Below are 17,923 nucleotides of genomic sequence, written 5' to 3'. Positions count from 1 at the left end.
GGTCTAAGAACTTGAATTTTTTTTAATTTACCTATTATGGTCCAATGTCCAAAATCAAAATACATGGTTAGATTCAGCATATAAAAGAACCCCATATATTCAATTTTTGTTAAAATCAAACAAAGTTTAATTTTGGACCCCAACTTGGACAAACTTGAAAACTGGGCCCATAATCAAAAATCTAAACACATGTTTAGATTCAGCATATCAAAGAACCCCAAGAATTCAATTTTTGCTAAAATTAAACTAAGTTAAATTTTGGACCCTATGGACCTTAATGTAGACCAATTTAAAAAACGGGACTTAAAATTAAAAATCTAAATACACGGTTAGATTTGGAATATCAAAGAACCCCAATAATTCAATTTTTGATGAAATCAAACAAAGTTTAATTTTGGACCCTTTTGACCTCAATATGAACCAATTTGATAGCGGGGCCCACAAATAAAAAATCTAAATTCATGGTTAGATTCAGCATATCAAAGAACCCCAAGAATTCAATTTTTGTTAAAATCAAACTAAGTTCAATTTTGGACCCTTTGGACCTCAATGAAGACCAATTTAAAAAACAGGACCCAAATTAAACATCTAAAAACACGGTTAGATTTGGCATATCAAAGAACCCCAATAATTCAATTTTTGATGAAATCAAACAAAGTTTAATTTTGGACCCTTTTGACCTCAATATGAACCAATTTGATAGCGGGGCCTACAAATAAAAAATCTAAATACATGGTTAGATTCAGCATATCAAAGAACCTCATATATTCAATTTTTGTTGAAATCAAACAAAGTTTAATTTTGGACCCCAATTTGGACCAACTTGAAAACTGGGCCTATAATCAAAAATCTAAATACATGTTTAGATTCAGCATATCAAAGAACCCCATATATTCAATTTTTGTTGAAATCAAACAAAGTTTAAATACTGGACCCTATCTTGGACCAACTTGAAAACTGGGCCCATAATCAAAAATCTAAACACATGTTTAGATTCAGCATATCAAAGAACCCCAAGAATTCAATTTTTGTTAAAATCAAACTAAGTTTAATTTTGGACCCCAATTTGGACCAACTTGAAAAATGGGCCAAAAATCAAAAATCTAAATACATGTTTAGATTCAGCATATCAAAGAACCTCATATATTCAATTTTTGCTAAAATCAAACAAAGTTTAATTTTGGACCCTTTGGACCTTAATGTAGACTATTTTGAAAACTGGACCCAAAATTAAAAATCTAAATACACTGTTAGATTCGGCATAACAAATAAATAAATGTGATCAAAGATTTTACAAATCTAATGCGCCATACTGTGCAATTAAAGATTACTTCTTGAAATTTTTCAATATTTGAAATTTGAAAAAAAAATAATATTTGAAGAATAATTCTTTTTAATTTCTGAAATCTGAAATGAGAAAAAATTGACCCCCACAATTTCTTTTTATCCCCCCTCCCCTTTTTTCCCCAAAAAAATTCTTTCCCTCAAGATATGGTCATAATCTCAATTCAAATTTCCAATGGAGTTGGCAACCATATTTACCCATTTAAATTTACCATAGTGCTAACTTAATCTATTTTATAATAGAATTAAAAATATAGTGTCAAATCTTTCATATGGATTTTTTTGTAAAAAAAAATGATGCAACATTTGCAGATATTTTTACTAGTCTTCCTTTATAAATATGCATTTCTTTAAACATAATTTAAAAGCAGTGTAAGGGAAGTAACCAAAACGTTGTATTTGGATTACCTCCCTTACACTGTTTTAAATTATCTTTATTGTTCATTAACCATTACTTTATACATAATTTAAAAGCAGTGTAAGGGAGATAATTTCAATGATGAATTTGATTTATCTCCCTTACACTGCTTTAAATTATGTTTTGTACTAAAGTATTTGTCCATTAACCAGGACAACCTTGTTTTTCCCCCTTTTTTGCCCCTAATTCCTAAACGGTTTGAGCCATAACCCTCCAAAGCAAATCCTAACCATCCCTTTGTGGTATGGAAACTTGTAGTATAATTTCAGAGAGATCCATACACCGTTCCACAGTTATTGTCTGGAAACTAGAAAATGCTTATTTTTGGCCCCTTTTTGGCCCCTAATTCCTTAACTGTTGGTATTTAACCTTATGGTAAAATTTCAAAAAGATCCATTCACTTAAACTAAAGTTAGAGTGCGAAAACCAATGTGTATTCGGATGACGACGACGACGCCGGACGACGACGACGACGACGCCAACGTCATACCAATATTACGTATAAAAAGTAAATGTAATGTGTAATTAAACTTCTGAGATCATTAGTAGTAAAGGTTTATCATGGTGGGCGGAGTTTTGACCATATCAGTAGCAACTGACTTACAACAAGGTCAATAATGATATAACATCTCCCGCCAGATCTGGTTTTTGATGCATAGGGTGTGCATTTTCTCTATATATTTAGAATTGCTGAAGTTGAATGCTTTCTTACTGGTCAAAACCTAATTGATTTATGATTGAAGGCCAATCCTGAAATATCCCAATGGTACATGTGTGAATTATATTAAAGTTAATGGGGTACAAGTAGGAAAATCCTTATTTATTCAATTGTGACACATTCATTTTGATGAAAATGTAGTTTTAAATGAATTTAGCTCCTAGATGAGTGCCCCTATATGTCTGATTTTCACACATGTTGTTCCTTGAACAGTTATCTTCAAAAGGGTGTCTCAGATTTCCAAAAATATCAATAGAACAAATTTTATACCCAATTAAATTTAGTGATCTCTTATGAATTTAGGTTGCAAACTTCATTGAAGGTTTATGAGAGAATGAAATACAATAGGAAAAATCTGAGACACCCTTTTGGAGGTCAAACTGTGTTATACAAGAATCTATAAAATATTTTGGGATGCTATGAATAACAAAGAAGCTATTTTCATTCAAGTGTGGACATCTCAATATAGCAACTAATTACATAATAATTAATTATGTAATAATTATGTCAAATTGACGTTTTCACCATTTGAAAGATTATTCTTTCTTCTTTCTTTTGGTACCTCATTTATAAAATTTAAAGCTGGATGAAAGAAATTACATCAGTTTAAAGTTGTCTGATTGGGGGTGAAAAAATCTTTGTATTGTGCTACCTTAAACAAGGAAAACTCCACACTTCATACAGAAAGCATTAGTTTCAGATGGATAGAGAAACATCTATATGTCTCTGAAATTTTTTTCTGAGAGTATTTACTTTCAAAGGAAGAAAATTCAACATCGGACAGGCATTCATTATATTTTGTAGAAACAACAGATATATGATAAATTGGTTTAAGAATTTATTAGCTGTTTGAGAACAATTGCTAAAGATATGTACCACAACCATTCACCTCTCATCCTCTTAGCATGTTTCACATTTACATAACATCCGATATAGAGACTTTGATGCTGGAAATGTTCTTTTAACATCTGCTTCATTGTTAAAATTTGTCAACAAATTTTAGTAAACAAATCTCAGCTCACATTAACTTTTTAATAATAATAAATTATGACAATAACATTATATCTCACTTTAGAAGAAGCTAAGCAATGTATCATAACACTTCAGTAATGACTTTTAACTGGCAACAATGCTGGTGGGTGAAAAATCTCAATACTGCATATGTCAAATTTCATGTGAGATGATTACTTATCTAATGTAAATTTCTACATGTTTATTTCAAAATGTCAATATCAGATCACGACTAGTCTTGTGAATATTGTATACAACGACGACATGTATAAAACTATGTACATGAACGATGATATTGTCTTTAAATTTAAAACAGTAATGTGCTCATTCCTCCCATTTCACTCTGTTCTTTAACAAATATTTCAAAATATTGATAAATAATTGTAACAGCTAATAAAATTCCAGTACCACTACCAACAGCACCTATAAAGAAAAAAAAATAATACTTAGTAATAAAATAAAAAACACTTAAAGACATGGCAGTTGCTTATGCATTATGATTTTGTCTATTTACAGAATCTTGTGTTTGATTTAAAGCCATCTCTGTCAAATTCATTTAAAACTTGTATAATCTCCAGTACATTTAAGAGCTTAGTATACAGATGAAGCACCCCTCTCATGATCATATGGTGACCAAGATGTCTTTATGGGGGATAATTTCCCCCGGTAAACTTGGGTTGTTACTGTTGTCTCTTGGGTGAATATTTTTTTTAATTTTAAGCCACTGTCTGCATTCTTGGCTATGTCATTGGTGTGCATCTTACATCAATATTGTTGTGGCAGACATCAGGGGAAAAGTTATTTACCAATCAAGGTGATGAGGTTATCAGACTGAATTTGTTGTGCTTTTTGTTACAATGCTGAGATGTCAACCAGAATTATGATGTTGAGCATATGCTTGTTTTTCTCCATTCTATTAAGTCAAAATATTTTTTGCAGCAAATATGCCTTAATTCAATCAATTGAATAGGTCTTAACATAAATTCTTTGTGAACATCAATTTTGCTACTCTGATTTGATTAAAATTTTTGACTGGCCAATTTATCACAACATTTAAATCCCTGACATTCTTATCCTCTGAAAGTATTTTTAAGTTGTTGCACTGAGTTATTCTACTTACCCATAAAGTCTGCCATGACAGACAAGGCACCTATACAGAGACCACCAAATGCAGCAGCAGTTGGAATATATCTATTTAATTCATGTATCATAGATTGTTCTCTATGACCTCTCATTACCATCTGTTGTTCCTTTAATTGTTTAGCAACCTGTAATCAACAAATAAAATCATGAATTTAATGTAATGGAAAAAAAAAATTTCATCTGTTTTTCACACATTTCATATATTGTTTTGTATGATTTCTCATCAGCATTGAATCATGGAGCCCAATGTGACTTTTTTTTCAGCCAAATATTTTGAATATTTGATTTTAGAATTTTACTGCACTGGACTATTTACTGTACAGTTTAAATGATAGTGTTTAAGATACTGTAGGTTGCATGTTACTATTGTGAAATGAAAAGGATTTTTTTATTCTTTTTTATGAGACACTTTGAAATAAACAAATTTATGCATGGTGTTATGCTATAAAAAGGACAGTATGAAGACAAGGTTTTATATATGAACGTTTGTACACAACAAACATTCGAAAAATCTGATATATGGATCAAGGAAATGTAAATCAATATATCCTATTTATTTTTTTATCAGGCAAGTTTTGTGACAAGGATAGTTATTTTTATACAGTTTGTGTAACTTTTTTGGATATCTTATTGAAATAACATTTTATTTAACTGGTCTTTACTACAGGTCTTAAAAAATAACATCTGTTGTATATTTTAGTTTAACTTGAAGGTCCTTTTTCTTAAAAGTTACAAAAAATGCTAATTTCCCCAACAGACCAACAACTCTTAAACAAATATAAGACAACTTATGTTTGATACTTACATCTTTAGCACTAGATCCTGATACATCAATCCATGTCTTAGAGAAGAAAGCACATGATCCCAACATGAAGAAAATGTAGAGTACAGCGTGTACAGGATCTTCTCCAACATGTTGTAATGTTTCTGGTGGTGAGAGATAGTAACATAATCCTCCAACAGGGTAAGATCTGGCAGGTCCACCACCTCCAACATCCTACAAAACATGATCAATAATTCATCAACAAAGAAAATGACATGTCGGAAACTGTCAATAGAAAAAGAAAGGAAATGGGGTATCCATCCATGACACTAAATCAGTAGGTGCACAGCAAAAAAACACAAAAAGACCTGTCAAAATTTTTATATTGTGTATGTCTTAGATCATTTTTTGTCAAGGTGGTGTTACTCTATAGCGTCATTGGTACTAGATTCAAATCCAGCTGGTCTCTTAGTACTGGCAGTTTCTATGATCAATATATAGCTTTCACAATTCAGAAAAAAAACTGGCCTGTATGGAGTCAGAATAATGTGTCAAGGTAGCATTTCATGCCTTGCAGACCCTTATATCTTACGAGAACATTAAATATCCAGCATAGTGTTTAATATATTTAATAATGATTTTAAAAATCATTGATTATAAATATTCTTCCAATTTCATTTTTTTTCAAATATGTTGTGTGCCTTTGAAACATTCAAGTAAGATTGAATAATTCTTGTAAAAGAAAATTGGTATCATAAATGTAAATGTGAAAAGCATGATAATGAATTGTGTAGTCTGATAAAACAATTTTAATACTTACAGCCCAGACTCCTAACAAGTTGATGAAAAAGTTTCCACTGAATTTCGTTGCCAACATCTACAAAATAATAAATGATATCCTTTATTTCAATGTACATCTGTATAGCCTGAGGATTACATATCAAAATTAAGTGTATTAACTAAGTTAAACTATAGAGGAGAGCTTATTGTCTTAATAATAAAATCATATCAGAGATTCACCAATGTATAAACAGCACGCTATATATAAAATTAAGACAGATTGAATTATCACTAATAATTGGATTTTTTTATCTTTGTACATTTGGGTGCAAAATTAAACTGTTTAAAGACTGCTCAAAACCCAGTAAGCCTGAATGAAATACCGATACATTTTCTGTTAACTTTGCTAAATATATCAAACTGAATAGCAAATTACCTGAGAAATGACGTAAAGATTTGACACTAGGGCAGACTGTAAGATAATTGGAATGTTGGATGTGTAAAACAGTTTGATTGGGTAAGAACTGTATTGTCCTCTGTAACGAGCTGATTTGATAGGTAAATCCACACGGAATCCCTGAAAAAGATACATATTGTTAACAACAGCAGAAATATATAAAGCAATGGCTCTATACTTTAGACAATCAAGACAGTTACAAATATTTTCTCACTTTTGAAGTGAGATTTTGTAGTATCACTAAGTTTCAAGACGAACAAATATTTTTCTTAAAATTTGTAATCAGAGAAAAATTGTGTGTATGAACTCTCTGGGGTATCAATACTCTCCAGTTCTATATTATTAAAAAATATTAAGTTATTTAACAAATGTGTATTTGACAAATTATAAAACAATCAAAATAAGTTTCCTCATATACAGAACTTTTGTAATAACATCCAGTCCAAGATTTATGTTTTCATTTTGGGTTTTCTTTGTGTATGTTCACTTCTAAATAAATGATTAATTTACCTGGAAATATATTACTATAGCAAACACCAAAACTGTTGCCAACAAATTCATCAAGTTTGGAAGATTTTGTCTGTAGAAAGCCTCACGCAATGCTCTGACTTTATCATTCTTGGTAGCAATTAAATGGAACAGTGCTATAATAGCTCCTTCAAACTCTGTACCTGTTGAATTATAAAAAAAATTAATGTAAAACTACCTGTAGTACCTTAAAAAATTACTTATGAACCATAACATAATATGCAAAACAATTTTTCAACCCTCTTTAAAGAGATGCTTTTATTCTCCATATATGATCCAGACTGCAACAGGTCTTTGTTACTTCTTTACACTGCACCATGTTAAAATAAATACCATGATTATCTTAAACAAGAGGCTCTCAAGAGCCTGAATCGCTCACCTGTATTTCAGAGGAGAAGATTTTTAAATGTTAGCAAACTTGATGAACAAATAGTGTAAAATTGTCTTTAAAGGACAATAACTCCTTAAGGGGTCAATTGACAATTTTGGTCATATTTACTTTTTTGTAGATCTTACTTTGCTGAACATTATTGCTGCTTACAGTTTATATATATCTATAATAATATTCCAAATAATAACAAATCAAAACTGCAAAATTTTGATAAAACTACCAATTCGGTGGCAGCAACCCAACAATGGGTTGTTCGATTCGTCTGATAATTTCAGGGCCGATAGATCTTGACCAATTAAACAATTTTACCCCATGTCACATTTGCTCTAAAAGATTTAGTTTTTGAGATATAAGCCAAAAACTGCATTTGACCCTTATGTTCTATTTTTAGCCATGGCAGCCATGTTTGTCGATGGATACAAACTTCGGATACAATTTATAAACAAGATACCCTAAGAAACATTTAGTGAAAGTTTGAAGGTAATTGGCCCAGTAGTTTCAGAGGAGAAGATTTTTAAATGTTCGCAAACTTGATGAACAAATTGTGTAAAATTGTCTTTAAAGGGCAATAACTCCTTAAGGGGTCAATTGACAATTATGGTCGTATTAACTTTTTTGTAGATCTTACTTTGCTGAACATTATTGCTGCTTACAATTTATATATATCTATAATAATATTCAAAATAATAACAAATAAAATGCTCTGCAGGGCGCAGCTTGATACGACCGCAGAGGTCGAACCCTGAACAGTTGGGGCAAGTATGGACACAACATTCAAGCTTGATACAGCTTTGCATTTGGATTGTGATTAAATATTTGACACAGCATAGGTTTCTGACACAGAATGAATGTGGTCTAAGAACTTAAAAATTTTAAATTGGACATTCACCTATTATGGTCCAATATCCAAAATCTAAATACATGGTTAGATTCAGCATATCAAAGAACCCTAAGAATTCAATTTTTGATGAAATCAAACAAAGTTTAATTTTGGACCCTTTTGACCTCAATGTGGACAAAGTTGATAATGGGGCCCAAAAATCAAAAATCTAAATACATGGTTAGATTCAGCATATCAAAGAACCCCATATATTCAATTTTTGTTGAAATCAAACAAAGTTTAATTTTGGACCCCGATTTGGACCAACTTTAAAATTGGACCCATAATCAAAAATCTAAATACATGTTTAGATTCAGCATATCAAAGAACCCTAAGAATTCAATTTTTGTTAAAATCAAACTTAAGTTTAATTTTGGACCCTTTGGACCTGCATGTAGACCAATTTGAAAACGGAACCAAAAATTAAGAATCTAAATACACAGTTAGATTCAGCATATCAAAGAACCCCAATAATTCAATTTTTGATGAAATCAAACAAAGTTTAATTTTGGACCCTTTGGACCTCAATGTGGACCAATTTAAAAATGGGGCCCAAAATCCAAAAACTAAATACACAGTTAGATTCAGCATATTAAAGAACCCCAAGAATTCAAGAATAAAACCCCATTGAAATTGGTCAAGAAATAAGCAATTTATACGAAGTATCTTCTTTTGCACAATACTGTGCAATTAAATATTTCTTGCTATTGCGCAATACTGTACAATTGACAATTTCTTGCTATTGCGCAATATTGTGCTATTGGAAAATACTTGCTATTGCGCAATACTGTGCAATTGAAGATTTCTTGCTATTGCGCAATACTGTGCAATTGAAGATTTCTTGCTATTGTGCAATACTGTGCAATTGAAAATTTCTTGCATTTGCACAATACATGTACTTATTATATAATAATTTACACATCCTGTTTGGTGTGTATCTCCTACCATATCATTATTATTTGCTTTTAAATATAAATCAGAAATAACCAACTTAAAATGGAAAAAGTCAAAAGAAAAAAAAAGGAAAAAAAGAAAAAAAAGGAAAAAAAAAAAAAATCCCCCCCCCAAATTTTTGAACCCCCTTATGATTCATCACCCCCAAACTCAATCCCAGCCTTCCCTTTGTGGTATGGTACCTTGCACTACAATTTCAGAGAGATCCATACACTTGAACACAAGTTATTGTCTGGAAACTAGAAAAATGCTTATTTTTGGCCCCTTTTTGGCCCCAAATTCCTTAACGTTTCGGCAATTACCCCCAAACTCAAACCCAGCTTTCCCTTTGTGATATGGAACCTTGTAGTACAATTTCAGAAAGATCCATACACTTACACACAAGTTATTGTCATGAAACTAGAAAAATGCTTGTTTTTTGCCCCTTTTTTGGCCCCTAATTCCTAAAATTTTGAGGCAATTACCCCCAAAATCAATCCCAGCATTCGTTTTGTGATATGGAACCTTGTGGTACAATGTCAGAGAGATCCATACACTAACACACAAGTTATGTCTGGAAGTTACAAAAATGCTTATTTTTGGCCCCTAATTCCTTTACTGTTGGTACCATAAACCCCAAAATCAATCCCAACCTTCCTTTTGTGGTATTGAACCTTGTGGTAAAATTTATTAGAGATCCATTCACTTAAACTAAAGTTAGAGTGCGAAAACTAATGTGTCTTCGGACGACGACGACGCCGACGTCATACCAATATACGACCACAAAAATTTTTTTGCGGTCGTATAAAAACTGCAAAATTTTGTTAAAACTACCAATTCAGTGGCAGCAACCCAACAATGGGTTGTTTGATTCGTTTGAAAATTTCAGGGCCAATAGATCTTGACCAATTAAACAATTTTACCTCGTCACATTTGCTCTAAAAGCTTTTGTTTTTGAGATATAAGCCAAAAACTGCATTTGACCCATGTTCTATTTTTAGCCATGGCGGCCATGTTTGTCGATGGATCAAAACTTTGGATACAATTTATAAACTAGATACCCTAAGGAACATTTAGTTAAAGTTTGAAGGTATTTGGCCCAGTAGTTTCAGAGAAAAAGATTTTTGAAATAGTTTACGACGACAGACGACGACGGACGCCAAGTGATGGCATAAGCTCACATGGGGCCCTTTGGGCCCCGGTGAGCTAATAAACATTGAAACATAAATAGTTGGTATAATCTCAATCCATTTTAGTTTCATACATACTACTATAATTAAATAGTATAGGACTTACCTCTTCCTGTATTTACTGTCGCAGGACTAAACGCCTTCCAAACAATTGTTTCACAAATATTTGTGGCTATGAAAAGTGAAATACCAGATCCTAAACCATAGCCCTTCTGTAACAATTCATCTAACAGAAGGACTATCAAGCCAGCTACAAACAACTGAAATAAAGAAAGCAGTGATTTAAATTCATTTGATTAACTTGTGCTTGATAAGAAAATGGAAAACAGCTTCATTTAATCATGTTTCCACCTTTAAGTTTACTTTGACCATCTGTCAAACAAAAAAATTAGCTTACAGTTTTATCTAAATACCATCTAAATTTCATTATGAACTCCTAATTTCTAATAAAAATCATAAGTCCTTCTGCAACAAAAGTATTTTTTTAAAGAAATGTTACATTTGTATAACAACCAATTTAATAAATACCGTACCTGTATTATGATGATAAGACAAACACCAGCTCCCATGTCTGATGGGTCACCATACATTCCAGTCATCACATAAACAATGGCCTGACCTATTGTTATCACCATTCCAAATACTATCAAAACAAAGAAAAGTAGTTTTAGTTATAGTTTAGTTATAACTTAAAAAGTACACATTATCAGCGGAGAGAAACAGAAGACAAATATTATTTGTAGTTTATCAGAGTTGTTGTCAATATCAGCATTGCATTTGAAATTTGTCGGATGTCATGCGTAAAATTTTTCGAATATAAAAAGTTATTTTTTAATAGGGAAACACACAAATTTTTGTAGAAACCGAATAAAGGTACTCAATATTTTTAAGTAACCTCCATTTTACATGTATATAATACAACCACGAATGACATGATCCATTTTATTTAACAAAAATATGTCGGTATGAAAAACATTTTTGGTTTCTAAATAGTATGTTACTTACATTTTTGTGCCCCATTGAAGAGAGCTCTGTCTTTTGGGGTATCTCCAACTTCAATGATTTTAGCCCCCGCTAACAGCTGCATTATAAGACCTGATGTTACAATTGGAGAGATACCCAGTTCCATGAGAGTACCTGAAAATAAAAGCATTTTGTGTGATTTCTCTTACTTCAATGACATTGGTATTCTATTATGAGGCATTATGAATGTGGTTTAGTCAAAAGCACGTAAACTGCAACAAATACTTGCAAAATTCTTATGACTCTATATCCTATATACTTTAATATCCTCTTTACTTAAAAAAAAATAAAACCAACAGAAGCCTCAGTGTCATCACATCAGATTTTCCAGAAATTTGTCTAAATTTTCCCCTGCTGGATGTAATTATGACTTGTTCTTTGTTACAACATACAACATAACACCAAAATTGATAATAAATTTTCATTCTACATGTTCTATAATACAAGTCTTATTTTTCATAATTTTCAGAAAATGTTACAACAGAGTTAGTTATGTTCTTTGGTATCAGAAATTGGAATTATTAAATTTTTTTTAACTTATTTTTCATTATTATCTTCTGCAGTCTATAAATGCCAACCATACCTCTGTTAGAAGCTAAGATAACTCTCTGCCAGTAAAAGGGATCTGCTGAGTCTGATGACATTATTCCAAATAACGGAATCTGTAAATTATATATCAATATTTCAATTCCAAGTTATAATTTACTGACAATATGATCATTGACAATTGTGCAATACCATAGGGAATCATAAAAATCGAGTTGATTAACTACAGCAATTAAGAATAAACTCCTCATTTTGAACAATAAACAAAAAATGCATTTCCATGTAAATATTAATGGAAGTAGAATGGTTACAAGGTTGATAATGAACAATATAAATGATAAATGAAAATGTAAAAAAAAAACCAGTTTGAGAGTCAATATCATTGAACAACTTGAAAATATGGAAGACTTATGTTAAACAATTGAAACATTATCAGTGAACTTCAGTCAACCAATTGCAAAGTATTTATTTAGAATGTATGATGTGTGCTATACAAAAACTTGTTTATGTTCAAATTTATGCCACCATGCACATAACATTATTATATCATACATGTATAAGATTAAGTTTTAACTGTATAAATTTCCAATCAGTTTACTTTTAACTTCCAATTTTAGCATTAAACAAATATATGTAGCAGAAACACCTTTAACATGAAATAAGAAAATATAGACATACGAGAAATGTGATAATGATTAGATCAGTCATGAGTGTTGTGTACATTGTAGATGATAAACACAGTCAACCTAACTTGGCTTTAACTTATTCCTTATGGATATTTAACTTACCTGACAACACACCAAGAAGATAAATAATGTGATGGCAGTCCATAATACTTTCTCTCTGAACTGGATCTAAAAAGTTAATTGATATTTGTTGTTATTATAATTATCATAAATCATTAAAGATATTCTGGTTTGATACAAGTTTTGTGTGAAAGTAGAAGAGCAGTTTTATTTCACCTGATTTGATTTTTTTGTAAAGGGAAAAGTATTTCAAGTACTGGTTCAATGATTTGGTGCATTTTTCCAGTTTAGTTTATATAATTCTATTTACTGGGAAAACAATAAACAAATCTTAATTTATTAGAATCATAACTTTTTTTTAAATGATGGATGATCTAAGTGGTGTATATATTCAAAGAACTGAATTATCTACATTTGTATTACAATTTTTGGCCCCTAATTCCTACATGTTTGAGGCAATTACCTCCAAACTCAATCCCAGCCCTCCCTTTGTGATATGGAACCTTATGGTACAATATCAGAGAGATCCATACACTTACACACAAGTTATTGTCCGGAAACTAGAAAAACGCTTGTTTTTGGCCCCTTTTAGGCCTTTAATTCCTAAACTGTTTACCCCATAACCCCTTATATGAATCCCAACCTTCTACTTGTGGTATTAAACATTGTTGTACAATTTCAGAGCAATCGAAATACTTATACACAAGTTATTATCCTGAAACTAGAAAAATTTTTGTTTTGGGCCCCTTTTGGACCCCTAATTCCTAACCGGTTGGGACCATCATCCCCAAAATCAATCCCAACTTTCCTTTTGTGGTATTGAACCTTCTTAAAAAATTTCATAGAGATCCATTAACTTAAACTAAAGTTATTGTCCGGAAACCAATGTGTCTTCGGACGACGACGCAGACATCATACCATTATACGATCCCAAAAAATTTTTTGCGGTCATATAAAAATAAGGAGATATGGTATGATTGTCGATGAGACAACTATCCACCAAATATATTAGAACATATTGCCCAATCCTGGCCTGTGTAATTATATGCATGCAACTACATAAACAGGTTATAAGTAGACTCACATTTTATATAATTTCAGTTTGAAATATGATACTAAGAATACTTCAGTGTTAGCTAGGATTTTATGGCAGAAAGGCAGTTTTCAGATGAAGTTAGCAAGGTTTCTTGCTTGATAAATGACAGCTTGATCATGTTAATAAACAAAATTGAAATAATTGAGTAAATTAATATAATAATGCTGGATTCGGAGCTAGCTAGGACACTGAACTAGGTTGTGTATTTAAAATAAGACCAGACAACAAAACCAGATCAGTGTACAGTTCCACTACTTCTCCCCAGCCCTATTATACTGGTAATATTGGAGGTACATATATTTTAATACCAATGTGTATTATACAGAAATAACCCCAGGTCACTTTCGAAACAATGCATATGTACTCCATTCTTCTTCCTGTCTTGTTATGTTCCTGTGGTTGAATACAACCTTAGGGTTATAAGTACAGGGTAATTGTTTGTTTTGAGGCAATACTTTGAAATTGATGGAGTGTCAATTTTTGATTAATCGCATTTGAGGAAATGTCAATAATAGAAGAAAAAAATAACAAGAAGTAAAAAAGTCACATGTGCAATAATAGAATAATATTTCAATACTAAGGTTTTAAGTATTACCCATTGTTGAAGATGGCAGTGTGTTCATTAAATGCTTACATATCAACAAAATAACAAAGTGTTTCACATTATTTAACATACCCGTAGCATGAAGTTCATATTTTGTTGTTATTGTTGTGCTCACATTTTTTCATTTCATTTTAATAATAAAACTACCTTTAACTAGTGAACAACCTCAAACTTTACTCTCAAAAACAAACATATGAAAAATGGAGAAGTGCACCTCCTAGAAAAATGATACCCATTTCTAATTTCATGATTGTCAAACATATTTAAAATTTCTTGATAAGAGATAACTTACTATTGGAACTGGACAGAAATGAAATCACTTGTATTGTTCATGTGGCTAAATCATTGTTAATTAGTGACATGGTTCATTTATTAATTATCAAAAACAATTAATACTGTTATGACACATGATGTCTAACAATGGTATGTAACAATTATTCCTCACCTTTCTATCAGGTTTAGCTATCTCAGGAAGAACTGCACAAAATGGCTTCACAAATTCAAGGAATTTTACTGAAAAAAGAAAACAAAATAAAATCATAAATGGTGAAGTGTGGTCATATCGCATGGATTACATGTGATAAAAAGAAGAAAAATAATTGTAACTTTTTAAATGATGTCTTTGAAAAAGTAACATTTTTATTGGCACCTCACATAGATGTTTCTACAATATGTTATTTTAAGTACTACAGTATTCAGAAACTTTCATTTTTTCCCCATTATTATACATGTAGGCTTCTAATTTCAATTCTTGGAAATGCAAATGAAGTGAATGCCTAACTAGAGCTACATCACAGTTCATGTTAATTTTATCATTTCAACTTCCCCTGTGTGGACAGTCCTCTCTTGCCAACTCAAAATTTATTTCAATTTTTTTTTTAATTGACTACAAACACTGGTAAATGTACATATTTTTGTAAAGGATGTTTGTTCAACTTCTGATGATGAAATAAAAGAAATGGTAAGACAGGTGTATGTTTATTCGAACAGGTTGCTACAGAGGACCATCTTAGAAGTTTTGCCCACTCCGGGGAACTCCCATTGTGGACACATGGAAACAACAAATCTACATGAGCTGTAGTATTAAATTGTGCCAGACAAGTTTATATTGTTTATCAATAATCCAGTTTTTAATGGCACTGTTTTTATTATTTTATTTCGGGGTTTTCCTCATAAGCCATACAAAAAAGACTGAAATTTTCATATGAATTTGCAATGTTTATATTCAACTTTTCTCTTCTAATTATTATTATTTGCCAAAGATACATCTAAAGTTGTCTTATAATTTTTTTCACAACAAAATAATTTTTGATCAAACTTTACATCAGGCTCAAATTTATCCCTTTACAGCATATTATAATCCTGATAATAGGGAGAGATCATATGTGATAGTTGAGTAAACACAAAACTAGTTTAACATTGCCACATGATTATGTTACAGTCCCAAGTTCAGGACCTCATCTGTTGTACATTGTATGACTTAGAATATAAAGAGAATTGTTTTATTACAAATTTTGCTGTAGATGGAAAATCTTTAATAGTCGAAGTCACTGTTTTAAATAATTACACTCATCTTAGACACATGGAATTTAGACCTCATCATTAAAATGTGAAGACAATTGATTACTGTTGAACACTACATGTACAAATGTATGTTGAACATTTCTTGGTATTGTTAGTGGGTTTTAACCAATCTTATTGACAAACAGTCCAAATTATTGTATATTCATATACATTGCAGATTAATCAATTTCTGTTTATTCATGTAGATAAAAAATTACCCAACCAGTTTTATTATTCTAGAATGATTTGGAGCCCCCAAAATGTAGGTATTCTGAATCCTGAAATAATAATCTAGCCTGGGCACTTAAGTTTAAGGGCCCAATAAATCTTAGGGCTTTCAGATCTAGTGGGTCTTTGAAAATTTATTTGCTTCGATTTGTCTACTACACTTGTAACTAATTCATATTCCATTAATGCATCTGCTTTAACATGTTTAATGCAGTTAAAAATTGAAGTACATTTTTGACAATTTTGTAAAAAAATATGATTATCTGTACCTCTTTCTACCATATGTTTCTGATGCAATCATCCATCATTTTCATGACCTGGTAATTGCATTTTATATGTTTATCAAATGCTGTCTATGATTCCTACAATTCTAATATGATTTCATCACATTCATAACACTTTTGCATTTCAATCTTTCAAGAAATCATAATTTCTCCCTGTGTCAATATTGCCCAAATGCCTTTTTCCTAAATTAAATTAATCTACCAAATCTACAATACACCTTAAAATAAAATGCCATACATACTGAACTGGGTCTAATAGCAACCTAGTCATCTCCGTTCAACTTATTATCTTACACAGTTTTGAAAATTTAAAGGATTACGAATCGAAGCTGAGAATATAATATGTTTGTGATCGCCACGTATACACAATTACGATAACTTCAATGTTGTTTTCAGGTATCATACAGGCTTTTACAGAATGGAAACGAAAAGTATGACTAGAAAAGTGATAACTTACTTCCCATTTTTCTTTAATGATCTTTTACCAGTTATATCAATGCCGTTTCAACAAAATCTATTTCAAAATTGAGGAAAGCCGGTTTCAGCTTTAGTCCTCGGGTCAAAAAGACACGTCACGCATACGAGACTTAGAGCGAGACTTCCTGTTTATTTTAAGTGGGACAGCGGTACATCGGACAATGACACGCCTTTTTATTACAATATTTTGTCTCATTCAATTATAAAACCTGTAGAAAAATATTTAAAAAAAATAATTTTGTTCTATAGAATCTGGGTTGTTTCGTCCCATTCCCCTTCGCATTGGATCGTTTCGCCCCAATTTTACAAAGTAACTTCATTTAGTCTTAAGGTCTTTCCAATACGTTAGGAAAGACCTTATTGTTTTTCTAATTTTTTATGTGTATTTGGACAAGGATAGATAAAAAAGCAAATTGAAAGCCATCGATAAAATATGTTGACCAGCTTGTATCGGGTGATTTCTTTTATTGTATTCAAATATGGCTGTCGCATGAAAGGAACTTAATTGTGACTTGGCCGGCAAAAACAAATTACTTGAAGTCACTAAAAATTCGAAATTTAAGAAATAACTTATTTTTTTCCAAACTTTTTTTTCCATAAAATCGGTACAGAGATACAATATACAGAGATACAATAACATTAAAAAAAAAGAAATACACACAATTTACAATAAACGAACTAAACATACATATAAAACTAACAATGGTAAATATGAGGGTAAATAGAAAACATACAGAAAATATAAACTATGTAAAAGTCACAAGTCAGGAGGACAAACACAAGTATATAGGTATTTTATA

The 17,923-nt window shown here is 31.2% G+C and overlaps 1 protein-coding gene and 1 long non-coding RNA gene across 2 annotated transcripts in view; both read right to left on the bottom strand.

The window, feature by feature from the left end:
• The window catches only part of LOC127710853 (uncharacterized), a 243,599-nt gene that overhangs the window by 29,010 nt on the left and 196,666 nt on the right, over positions 1 to 17,923 (bottom strand). The window lies entirely within an intron of this gene.
• On the bottom strand, positions 3,306 to 17,245 carry LOC127710514 (protein transport protein Sec61 subunit alpha). Its single transcript, XM_052216443.1, has 13 exons — positions 17,104 to 17,245; positions 15,017 to 15,084; positions 12,914 to 12,979; positions 12,163 to 12,241; positions 11,562 to 11,693; positions 11,090 to 11,199; positions 10,663 to 10,816; positions 7,145 to 7,305; positions 6,614 to 6,754; positions 6,218 to 6,274; positions 5,440 to 5,631; positions 4,612 to 4,759; positions 3,306 to 3,914 (listed from the first exon to the last, which is right to left on the bottom strand). Exons 1-13 carry the CDS (start codon positions 17,108 to 17,110, stop codon positions 3,799 to 3,801), a joined length of 1,431 nt encoding a protein of 476 aa, XP_052072403.1. The 5' UTR covers positions 17,111 to 17,245; the 3' UTR covers positions 3,306 to 3,798.

Source organism: Mytilus californianus, unplaced genomic scaffold (genome assembly GCF_021869535.1).
Source record: "Mytilus californianus isolate M0D057914Y unplaced genomic scaffold, xbMytCali1.0.p SCAF_1, whole genome shotgun sequence".
NCBI classification, from domain to species: Eukaryota; Metazoa; Mollusca; class Bivalvia; order Mytilida; family Mytilidae; genus Mytilus; species Mytilus californianus.
The sequence above is the reverse complement of the archived record's forward strand: the minus strand, read 5'-3'. Positions and strand labels throughout refer to the sequence as shown.